We start from the raw sequence: 12,491 nt of genomic DNA, 5'->3' as shown, positions 1-12,491 counted from the left end.
TGCATCACCACTTTCATATTTTGAAGAGACCAGAATCTTGGTTAAAGGACCAGTGTGTAGAATTTAGTGGCATCTAGCGGAACAGACTCGGCAGAAGTGGAATATAATATTCATAAGAATGTTTTAATTAGCGTATAATCCCATGAAAATAAGAATCATTGTGTTTTTGTTACCTTAGAATGAGCCCTTTCTATCTACATAGGGAGCAGGTCCTCTTCTATGAAGCCCACCATGTTAGACCGCCATGTTTCTACAGTTGCCCAGAACAGACAAACCAAACACTGGCTCTAGAGAGGGCCTTTCGCGTTTTTTGCAAGTTTCGGGGCCACCATAGGTTCTCCTACACGTTTTGAAGAGGAGGGGGAGGGGAGGGCTATTCAGTTGGTTGCAATCTGCAACCTCACCCCTAGATGCCACCAAATCTTACACACTAGTCCTTTAAAGAGTAGCATTCTTTAGCTGGCCACATAACCATAAGAGAACAGGATACCATTATACTAAATGTAGTTACATGATGCATGTACTGCATCTTGCGAGTGCAGTATCTCCTTTTGAACATGACCTTGGTCTTTTTTAAAGGTTGCTTCATGCTTAAAGCAAATACAGTCAGCTCAGTGTTGTCATTTTTAGTGGAGATTATGTCCAATAGAGAATAATGAATTTACACTCAGTTTATGCTCTCTTCAGCATACATGGGGTCCAAGATACAGACAGTGAGTGATGCATAGAGCATCACGAGGTCATTAAGGGAAACATGAGTTAGATGACTAGGATGTTGCTGTAAATAAATATCAGGTTACCACCTTTCTTGTACCGCTTAATCCTGCAACTTTAGGTGCTGTACATGTAACATACTACTGATAGTCAGACCCATAAGCACACAGTTTTTCTGTTAAGTCCAGAAAGTCAGTGCTTGGAAATATGTGGAGATAGAAGAGGCAGGGTGGAAGGATGCCGTCAGAATTGCTTTTAATCTTCCTTGCAAAGCTGGGGCACAAATCCTGAGCTGAATTTAGTGTGGTATTGCCAGAGGCGTAGCAAAAAAAAATCTGGGCCCTGTACCTATGAAGCCTCAGTGGCCCCCCTACCCCTTTTTATACGTCCATTATCATGTCTGTACAAATCACTGAATTAACAAGTGAATATAGCATATTTCAGCCTACTTTTCTCAACAAACTGTAATTAGCTTTCATTATGAGGTTTTAGAACATTAAAGAAAATTATTTACCCCTGGATATTGCACCATGCGTGTGTTAGCAATGCCCCAGTTCCTTTTAGGATGGAAGAGGTACAAATCAACATGACATTCTGCACACCATTGCTCTCTATAGAGATGTATGGATATAGTGAGTAAGGTGGCCTTGGAAAGTGTTAAGACTTCATCCTGATTTCTATTAGTGGTGTGTTATAGGGGCATTATTACCATAGGGGTGCCATAGGAATGGCCTAATGCCTTGACCATTATGCAGCCTGCAGAGCAGTCATATCTAATGACTCTGAACAGATGACTTTCAATACCATCATATGCCATGCGTACCAGTTATATAGGAAAGAGGGTTAATGTTGGTTTGACTCATGTTACTTTATTTCCTTGATAATGGATCCAGCTTACACCAGGTTATGCATTCCTCCTTTGATACAAAAGATTTACAAATGGTAGGTTTGCCATGACATGCAGCTTGGTAAAGCTCATAACATACAGCTAGGCTAGGCAACAGAGGTGCTTTATCAATTCTGTGCTCATTTGGGTTTTACACCTGGTTTGGTCCACAAGTTCTTTGACTTGCTAAATGTTTGAGCATCTTGTGCTAGGCATATAACTTGAAGCTGGCTTGTATCAGCTAACTGTGCTACATATGTACCATTGCAGTCATGGTCCGCACCTACTTCTGCTGTTTAATCAAAGGAGATTTCGTCAGTCCACAGAACAAAACTAAGTAGCTGGAATATGGGATGTCAACTTAATTCTGCTTTCAATAGACTGACACCCATTAACTGATAACTAAGAAAAGTTGTGATATAGCTTTCATTTGTGAGAGCTGTCCAGCAGTCTGTGGTCAGAGCTAGCTTGTCTGCTCTGGCTAGCTTGACTTTTAGCTCATCCTTCCTCTCCTCAAAGTGTTTTTCAATGCGTTTAGTCACAGTAGTGACTCGATGGCATAATGCTCTAGGTCTTGAGGTACTGAACTAGCTTTTTCAATCCCTCACCCTCTACCACAGCAGCACAAGGCTGCGGCTGTTAGCCATCCTCAGACATGGCAGCCGGGTGCTTGTTCTTGATGTGGTACAGCATAGTGCTAGTATCATATCTGCCCGAAAAAAGGCAACCATAAATATAAGACATAGCACTTGTAACCCGGGGAGCACAAAGTGAACTTAGCTTGAAATGGCTAAAAGCCATTCAAGCATTATCAAGTCAATCCCAATTCAAAACTGTTCAATGTTGATATAACAGATTTTGTGCAATGAGTCTGTCTGTATTTTTGTGATGATGATGATACATCTGATGCAGCTACTTGGCCTGTTAGCTACCTTGTGTTGCTTTGAAAACCCACACATCAAACTAATGCTAATTATAAGAACTCTTTTATAAGTGACACATGCTGTTACTTGGCAGTCAAGCTAGCATGATTCACCTCTGTGAGTCAAGCTGTTATTGTAACTTTTTTACTGCAAAGTTAAACACTTTTCCATGTGGTATTTCAAATCAGGGGTTGGGTAAATGCACACTAAACATGTGCTTGTTTTAATACATTGGGCACTTTGGTTGAGGTTTGGTTTTGAAGGGCTGTAGTCGATATAATTCCATAATAAATTACAATGCTATGGCATTCCTAAAATTTGAACTTGAGAGAAGTGGGCCCATTAATTCTCATTATCCTTGTCAGTTATTTCTGATTAATGTCTTGCACTGCAAGCCTCTGCAGCATTTTAGCAGGCAAAGTCTTAACACCCCATGCGAAGCTTTTCGCCGAAAATGTACAAATCCCTTGCATCGGGTTCTTACCTCTGTTCTAAGGCTTACATAGTCAGCAGTCAGCATTTTAGTTTCAATTTTGTACTTAAATTAGTGCATTAACATTAGCTCCCTCTTTCATCCAATATATGCTGAAAAGTCCATCATATAAAAACAAAATACCAAACTGAAAGTAATTTTGCAACTTGAAAATGTTACACTTAAGTCAGTTGAGCCACCAACACAACTGAGAAATTAAACTTTTAATTTGCCCCTGCCTGCCTGTGCATGCAATGAAATACCTACTTATTCAATCAGTTTAATCATCTAAATCAAAGCAAACTATGTTAAGTGAGTGAAAATGTAATTCACAAATTAATTTAAATATAGGTACAAATTAATCAAGACAAGGACACAAAGCTCAGGGCACACAGGTCCTTCGTGTGCACACAATATCATCTCATGACGTCAGTGTGCTAATGTGCTAAATCATATTCTCAAAATATAGATTGAGGGTTTTTTTTCCACTTCTATGGCCAGTCATGGGCTAATGAGAAGAGAAAGTCCAATCAGTGTTGTCAGGCTGATTGCAGTCTTCAGCGTTGTCTCGCTAGTATTTCCCTGTGTCTCTTAGTCTTTATCGACATATGAACAGTGACTGTCATATGGCAACTGAGTATCTGTGACAGCCATTGATCTGTTTGTGTATGTGAATGTGTGTGTGCATGTATGTTTGCCAATGTATGTGAGTGTGTGCTTATGTGTCTTCATGTGTGTATGCTTGTGCACATTTGTCACTAGGGGCTAGATGCTGAAATTTTGCTCCAGCAAATGAGGGAATATTCCGGGCTGTCATGTGACTGTGTGATGTCAGAGAGAGAGTGAGAAAAACAGAGATACAGAGGGAGAGAGAGAGAGAGAGAGAGAGAGAGCAAGGTGCAATTTAGCCCCACAGCTGATCTGTGCAGTGCTCAGAGAGAAGCCGAGACGACTAGACACACACACACTCACTCTCACTCTCACACGCACTCCTTTTGCCTCGCTTGTAAACATACACATACACTTTGCATACACACATGCACTTCCCACACATCAACCCAGTCACACAACTCCCAGGCATCACTTTAAAAAACGAAAGGATGCATTTCTTCCTTTACTTTCCAAGCTCATAACACTTTGGATACTGAGGACATTTTTGCCTCCTGGACAAGAATAAAACGACACTTACCGGAGACAGAAAAAAAGCAGGAGACAGGAGGAAAAAACTGAAGACGAAGAGAAAGAAGAACTACAAGAAAGACAAAGAAGGAATAAAAAAGAGAGAATAGGTGAGACCAAGCTGGAAAAGAGCAAGACAAGAGGACTGACAACAGAGTAAGAGAATGTCCTTCCTGTCTGGCTCGCCCTGGCAGCAGCCTGGCATTAGCAGTGGGTACGGACAACCTTCCAGTGGACCTCAACAGCAACAACAGCAGCAGCAGCAGCATCAACAACAGCATCACAAATCTCCTAATACTCTCTCTGGTGCCAACATCCCTGCGGTTCTGGCCTCCTCTCCAATGTCACCCTCTAGCCCGGCCTCTGCCCGACACAGTGACTGGCACTGCCAAGGCCAGATGGCACCGGGGGGGAAGGTTCCCGCCGCCACCCAGGGGGAGTCCAAAATAATTTTGACGGAAGATGAGGTGAAATTAGGGCGAGGCAGGACTGAGGGGACGACGTCTGGGGTGGCAGCCAAGGTGCCAGGATCACCAAGCTTTAAGATGCCAGTCCTTAAGATAGAGGATGAGGGATCAACGGGGGGAAGGCCGAAAGAGGACAGACAGAGGGCAGGGGAGGTAGGGGGGGCACTCGGAAGTGCAGGACAAAGCCCGAGCAGTCCCCTTTCTTCCTACTCCTCCCCTTCCTCTTCGTTACCCTCCCCTTCTATCTCACCTGGGAAATCATTTCTGAATGTTACACTGGACCCTAAGCCTACATCAAACCCTAACTTTGGACAAAATAATTTACAACAAAACTACAATCCTTCTATTCCAGTGGACAGCAAAGATGGATTTCACATCCAGGGATCACAAGTGGATGCCCAGGGCCAGGGCATGCTTCTTCCTCCAAAACAGGCCTCAGGGCTTGGGGAGAGAAATACACTGAACCCTTGCTTCACTGGAACTACCAGTTTAAGTCCAGTAAAAAAAGATGATGCAAAAAAATCTGTCAGTTCCTCCACGTCTGAAGGCTTATTTGGAAGTCTGAAAGACAATTTAGTTGCAGATTTAACTGGAAGTCAAGCTCTGAAGCCATCTTTAGGAAAGCAAAGTGCTGATACGCAACCTCCTGCTGCTGACCTACCAGGGAGTAAACCTGGTACTACTGCAGGGCCTACAGCACCTACAGCCTCAGCTAACAGAGCTAATGTTGGTGGAGTGGGTGGGGTAGGGGTGAGTGGGGTAGAAAGAGAAAACTCAAGCCACACTGAAAAGGGGAGGACGGGGTCATGTATTCCACCGAGCAGAGGCATAACAGAGAGCGAGGTTGCAATTCATGGCCTCTCTCAGGATTCAAATCATGTTGAGGATGGGAGAGTGGGATCATGTGCTACGTTAAACCGAGAAATAAAAACTAGCAGCGAGCTCCCACAGCGGAGTGTTGTGAGGAGAGCAATGTCAGACTGTTCACACCTGTCTGTTCCCATGGTGAAAACTGAAACGTACCCCACCGGTATGGGAGGCCCACAGGTGGTGACACCCAACTTACCGAATTTTGCCCTGATGGGAACAGCATGTCCGTCCAGGGTGCCCTACCCACACATGGCTGTCCGACGCTCACTCACAGTCACGGACGGCACAGAAGCTGCAGCTGCAATGGCGACAATGATGTCATCCCCATTAATGATGTCACCTGTGTTGCCATCATCCCCACCCCCAAAGAGGCATCATGGGAGCTGCGAGACCAACTTTCTTCTTACTGTTCCGCCCCCTGCAGGTACATCTGTTAACACCACCCAAGATAGTAAACTGAACACAAAGGGTAAGAGTTTCTTCATGTGTGTGTATGTGTCTTTGGGGATGGATATGAGAAAACATAAACAGTAGATCATCTCATATACAAGGTATAGCTCCCCCAGCCTGGTTCCAGACTTCTGAATCACTGCCCAGATCTCTGATTTGTTTAGCAATAGGCCTCGTGTTGTACCCGTTGATGGCTGTGTCCGATGTTTTGACAAACAGTTGATCAAGCAGAGCTTAAAAATGTGGACATTACATAGCAAGCTAGCTACCTAGCTACAAATTGACATTTTTCTTCATTAGTATGAAAATAGCATTTGTTGAACAGCTCCTAGCAACTGCTACCACAGCTTCCATGTCAACTGCGTTGGCATGTCAGTCATTTGCTACTGAGAGCAAAACAAAACAACCCTCTGCTAACAAGAAATTGGCTAAGAACTGAACACAATATCAATCTTAATGAACATGGTGAAAAAATGATTCAATCTGATTATCAGATTATTCTAGCTACTGAAAGGGAAGCTAGGAAGCAGTCATTAATTAACAAAGTCATCCTGTTTACGTTCTTTCATTTAGTACATACGGACCGTCAATCATGACAAGCAGAAGGTTTGCAGTGGGAATGGCTTTGTCTGATGTGTGCTATTGAAAAGGGAAAGACATAGACTTACTTCAGGTTGCTTGATGTTGTCCTCAACCGGAAACTTGTAGGAGCAGGCTAAGCTAACCACTCACAGTTTTATGGTCTCTAAGTTGTATCTCTGTAGCCACTGTGGGTAATTTTGAGGAGAAAGAAAATACATCAGCTACAGCATAGCCATGGAGATTATGTGTGTAGGCTCTGTTGCTTGATGTGTAACCGTAAATCAAGTGTTGAAATTCCCACCACTTGCTAACAACCTATTCAAACAGAGGAATTGAGAGTGACGTGTATTTTTGTAACACTGTATGCACAGAAATGTCACAGCTCCAACAGATTGGTCCATGAGGTCTGTTACAGCTTTTATAACACTTCATCTTCATCTTCATAAGAGGTTGTGTGAATACTGCCATTATACATCTAAGCTGATGAGTACCTGCAGTTCTTTCTTTTGTCCTTCCAGCCGTGGCACTTCACCTGAGCACATGTTGCCATTTATGTCATTACAGCTCACTTGCATTTGGCTAAATATAGGTTGTTGGCTTTGCCTTCCTTTCCAGCATTAGGTACGTCTGAAAAGAGGTGTATTTTAAACTATCGATTGAAGGCTGCCACTTTAGTGGAAAAAACATACACAATGCTTGCAGCATGCTGTGGCAGGGTACGGTTAGTGGCACTGAATATTTTTCATGTGCATCCTTTCAGTCTTCTTAGAAGCCCCTGCCCCTGCTGCCCACCACTATTGTCCACTCTGTTTCTTCTTGGATCTTCTGGCATTGGTTCTCCCTGCTCTCAGTTGTACTAGATTTAATTTAATTTCACTTAAGAAATAGAGCCTTGCTGCCAAAATAATTACATCTATTTATAGATATATTCATCCTGAGTTTTTTCAAGTAACAATGTCGTCTTTTAGCCACAGTGTAGTAGCAAATCAATTGTTTGTCATGTCATGCTAATTTAAGATAGTGATTAATCAAGTTAATGAGCTGAGTTAAAAGGGGGCGTATGGCTGTTGCACATGTCAACATGGAGTATTAGTCAGAGTGATGAAGCAGATAAGTATGTGAGGTGCATCTTTACTTTACTTTGAGGTGACAACCAACATCTGAAGCCTTTTAAATTGAATGAAAGTTAATTTAATTGGGTATGCCATTCAGTACGGGTGATAGCAGCTCACACTGGGTGTAAATAAGAATGTTAGCAGTTCCTTTGGTGTTCCCATCATTCTCCAAGAATAGAAACTTTCCTAAGCTACTAAGAAACATTACATGAGAAACGTAGAACCAGATTTTTGAACAGTCTTACAGCACAAAGTGTGTGCTTACAGCTGAATACAAGCTTTAAAGGTGCAGTGTGTAGAATTTAGTGGCATCTAGTGGAATGGACTTGTCAGAAATGGAATTTAATATTCATAAGTATGTTTTAATTAGTGTAATTATGTATAATCGCCTGAAAATAAGAATCGTTGTGTTTTCGTTAGCTTGGAATGAGTTCTTTATATCTACACGTGGAGCGGGTCCTCTTCCACAGAGCCTGCCATGTTGCACCGCCATGTTTCTTCAGTAACCCAGAACGGACAAATCAAACACTGGCTCTAGAGAAGGTCTTTCACGTGGTTTGCAAGTTTCGCTTAGAAGGGGAGAGGGTGTGTGTGTGGGGGGGGGCCGGGGGGGGGGGGGGGGGTACAGTTGGTTGCAATCTGTAACCTCACCACTAGATGCCACTAAATCCTACACACTGCACCTTTAATGTAACAGTTATTAGCTGCAGTTCTTCAGAATACATATTCCATTTTTTGCACAGATAATGTTTTGTTTTGTTAATATTGAAATCATTGAGAAAAAACAGAGATCAGTTTTATCACTTAACATCAGTAAATATGGCTGTATTGCGTCTAACGAGGCCCCAATATCAACTGCTGCCATGTTAACCAACAACAATAGCTTTGTATCTTCCGTTGATCGTTGGACTGAGTGAGCTGTGCTGTATCAAGGGTGAGAGATGAGTGCGTTTTTGAAGAGTGAGATAATATCTCACTGACTTTGGCAAAATGGGATATCACAAGTGCTGTGTTGGTGGTTGATTCTGAGCACATAGACAGAACGAGTTTATGAAAACGAGTCTTCATTTCCATTATCTCAAAGGTTAAAGTCCTGTCTCACTTTTTACTTCTTTTAATCTTCATCTCCTCCTCTGATATCATAAACAGGTCTCACATCATCGCTGTATTTCATTTCATGAATGCCGCACAGATATTTATCACATCCTTGTATATTATTGCATTCTTTGAAACAACCATTTGATGAGTTCTGGGACAAATTCAAAGGACATTCTCACAGACTGAGTTTGACAGTGATGTAACAGAAGAAGAAGAAAGAGGAAAATAGTGAGACAGGAATGAGCTGGCAGAAAATTATGGGAGGACCCGCACAGGAATTTAAAATGAATGGTGATTGGGATTATTGACATCTTTTATATGACTGCATATGACATTCTAATACCTTCTATGCATTTCTGTTCAGTTTATACTGGATGTTTCTGTCTCTATGTAATGATTTATCCAAACATCCATTGATGTGTTCTGTTTTTTAGACCGCAGTCGACGGGGAAAAGCTGGGACATTGATTAGACATTGACTCTGACTGTACTCACTCAAATATAGAGCAGCTATTTCTAGCATCGTGTGTGTGCGCACGCACATGAGTATATGTGTGTAGGTGAAGAGCTTCCAGTGACGTGAATCTTAAAGATTTTAAAGGCACACGCCCCCACAGACACTGACAGCAGACTGCGTGTCTGCAAGTTACAGAGAGATGTTTTTACATTCACCATCGCAGCTTCACAGGCATATACGCACAACAACAAAAGCACACAGCTGTAAGAGGAGGGGTAGACAGAAGTGTGAGTCTTGGAGCATCATACAGCGATAACATACAGCCAGTTCACTGAACAGATGCTGAGCTACATGTTCTAATTTAACACACATCTCTAAATTTGACTCAGTGTTAGATCTCCATCCATCTGATGTTTATTTAAGTAAATGAAATGACTCATTAACAGTCAAAAACGTCATCACCACTGTGTGGGTGTGGTTTGATCAGATTTGATCGACAGTGGCCTGGAAACGTAAGCTTGCAGCCCAACAACTGTCGTCACAATGATGATTCAATAATGTTGATTCAATTATTGTTTGCATCCCGGTTGATGCACAGAGGTACGTAGCATCACCTTTTTCAAATTGAGCCCTGCCCACTCCAAGGTGGAGGTGAGAAGAGCTCAAACAAAAACACAAATACAAAAATCTTTCATGTTAAATAACCAAAACACTTACTTTGGCAGAAAATTGTGTGTTGATGTAAGACCTTTTCGCTCACAGTAAGAAGCTGGTTGAGAAAAATAGATTTAGAGATAGATTTCAACGCCTTTAACAAAAAATATCAACAAGACTTGGTGTCATTTTTTATACCGATCTCTGTTTTCCAGTCATGATTTTTTTTCTTTTAGACTAAAAAAATCCCAGGAATTAGGTCATTTTTGTCTCCTGTTGATTTACCTAAAGTTTTACTTTTATCCTCCTTGTTCTATGATCTCATTGCCTGTTTTTATTTGCATTGGGCTTCTATTGTTTAATTTATTCTTTTCCTGGTAGCATACTTATCATAATTGTATTAGAAAAAGCACAATACAAATGTAAAGCTTCATTATTGCCATTACTGTAATTGTCATGGTAATAATGAAAACAAAAATAACTAGTGAATGAAAACACAACAAGTAAAAATTTAATATCATCATTGTTAGATAAATAAAGCTTAAAGTATTCCTCTCACGCTGTTGGAATGTCATTGAGCATAAAATCATTTTGTACTGCATGACTGTGCAAAGTCATGCAGATTATTATAGTCTCTATCTATCTATCTATTGATTGCCCTGTCTGTCAGTGTGGTAGCTTAATAGCTATCATGCTAGCAAAAAGGAGCTATGGTGGTCATTACTCAAACTGGGTTTACGTGTGTGTGTGTGTGTCTGTGTGAGACAGAAAGAGTGAAAGTGTGTGTGTGTGTGTGTGCGTGTTGAGCGACGCAGCCTGCAGCCAAATATCCTTGCACCAGCTCAATGTCTGTGTATGTTAGTCATGCTCTGATTTACGTAGCAGCCAACTTTCTCTCTGTGTGACAACACATACACACCAACACACAGCTGGTTGCCAGCAGCTGTGTATTGTAGCGTGGTATTAGATGGATCCTCTGTCCTCAGCCAGCAGTTTCATGTTGGATGAGTCATATTGCTGGTGTGGTGTGCAGGGTGGAGTGATACAGCCATGAACATGAGTAATAAACCCACAGGTTTGTGTTAAGGCTACAATTAGATTAACACATAATATTAAAGCCAAATTCAAATAGTCAAATGTAATTTTTCTTCAAAATTTTGTGAACAGTTTTGAAGTCTATGTGTTGCTTTCAGACGATTCATTTAGTTTTCCCGTGTGAGATCCATGTTGTTGAACGTTATTGTTTAGTGAGTTTCCAAAGGTTTCACTGAGGTAGATTCACACTGTACATGTATAATGTTTCCATGCGTATTGGTTAAGATAAGATTATACTTAATTGCTGAGCTCTGGGAACAGGATGACATCATAAAAACACAAGCAGTGAGACAATCAAACAGGTTGTAATCAAACACATAGTTTATCCAGATCATAAACCACTTTATTTGGAGGTAAAACCAAAAGCGAGCACACCAGAAATGTCAGTAAAAGTCCCTCACTGCACAGTAAGGTCAATGCTGAACCAGACAGTTGTCTGTAAAATGTAATGGAAGTTTACAAAGGTCACTTTCATCGTTCACTTGTATTTTTCTCTTCCTAAGAAGTTTGGCTAACCGTGGGCCATTTCTGATTGTCTGACTGCTTGTGTTTCTTGACTCATCGGTGTACTTTTTAGCAATGTCTCCACATTTTGGGATCTCAGCAACTGGAAAGCACAATGTTATTTTGAGAAAACAACCTTAACTAAAGGTTTTACTATTAAGACTGTGATGTCAAGCTACTATTTCAGAGTTCAAAAACTGAAGTTTCATGCTTTACAATGTTACTATTAATGAAGGAAAGATGGCCAAACTCAAGTTGTAATAATCCATGATTATTCTTTAACGTACCCTATGGAGCTTTGTAAATAAAAACAATGTTATGTTTATATTTAGTGTTTCTCACCAAAATGTAATTTGTTTCCTTGAGGCCTAATAAATAAATAATTAGAAACAATAGAACTTGGAAGATTTTGAAACCTTCGTTCTTTACATCTATGTTTGCCTCCTTAGCCATCTTCTTTTTCCCTGCCTTGGCTGACACATCGCTACCTTTGAGTTACTGCTACCGACACCCCTACCGAACCTGGGCTATTATATCAGTTTAATGGTAAATTGACTGCATTTATATAGAGCTTTTCTAGTCTACCAATCACTCAAAGTGCTTCACAACACATGCCAACATTCACACATTCATACACTGAGGGAAGAGGCTGCCATGCGAGGTGCCAACGTGCTCATCAGGAGCAATATGGCACGTTTTATCCAAGTGTTTCTAATACTCACTCACCCATTCACACACACACTCACACACCGATGGCACAGCCTTCAGGAGCTGAGGATTGAACCACCAACCTTCTGATAAGTGGACAATTAGCTCTACCTCCTGAGCCACAGCCACCCAGTTTAGCAAACCTATTTACAACATTCCACACAGACACATGTTGGCTGGCAGGATGGTTGGAAGTGGAGAGAGGAGAGCCAGCAGGAGCTGGGGGAAGCCGGCCATTGAAACGCAAGCTTGGAGGCTGGAACCAGTCAGCTCCCTGGAACAACTTACACACTCACACAGTCCCAATCATTCACTCAG

At 41.5% G+C, this 12,491-nt stretch overlaps 1 protein-coding gene across 10 annotated transcripts in view; it reads left to right on the top strand.

The window, feature by feature from the left end:
• Positions 1–12,491, top strand: part of map4l (microtubule associated protein 4 like) — a 105,526-nt gene that overhangs the window by 59,219 nt on the left and 33,816 nt on the right. Inside the window, exon 1 of one of the 10 annotated variants that reach the window (XM_044367340.1) lies at positions 3,923–5,980. The exons of 8 other annotated variants lie outside the window; for them this stretch is intronic. In XM_044367340.1, coding sequence (XP_044223275.1) covers positions 4,339–5,980 — 1,642 coding nt within the window. In that variant the 5' untranslated portion in view covers positions 3,923–4,338. Of the gene's footprint in view, positions 1–3,922; positions 5,981–12,491 lie in introns of those variants that run through there. One more of the 10 variants, XM_044367341.1, reaches the window with a different exon arrangement.

The sequence above is a fragment of the Thunnus albacares genome, chromosome 12, assembly GCF_914725855.1.
Source record: "Thunnus albacares chromosome 12, fThuAlb1.1, whole genome shotgun sequence".
Lineage (NCBI taxonomy): Eukaryota > Metazoa > Chordata > Actinopteri > Scombriformes > Scombridae > Thunnus > Thunnus albacares.
This window is presented reverse-complemented; position numbering and strand designations above follow the sequence as displayed.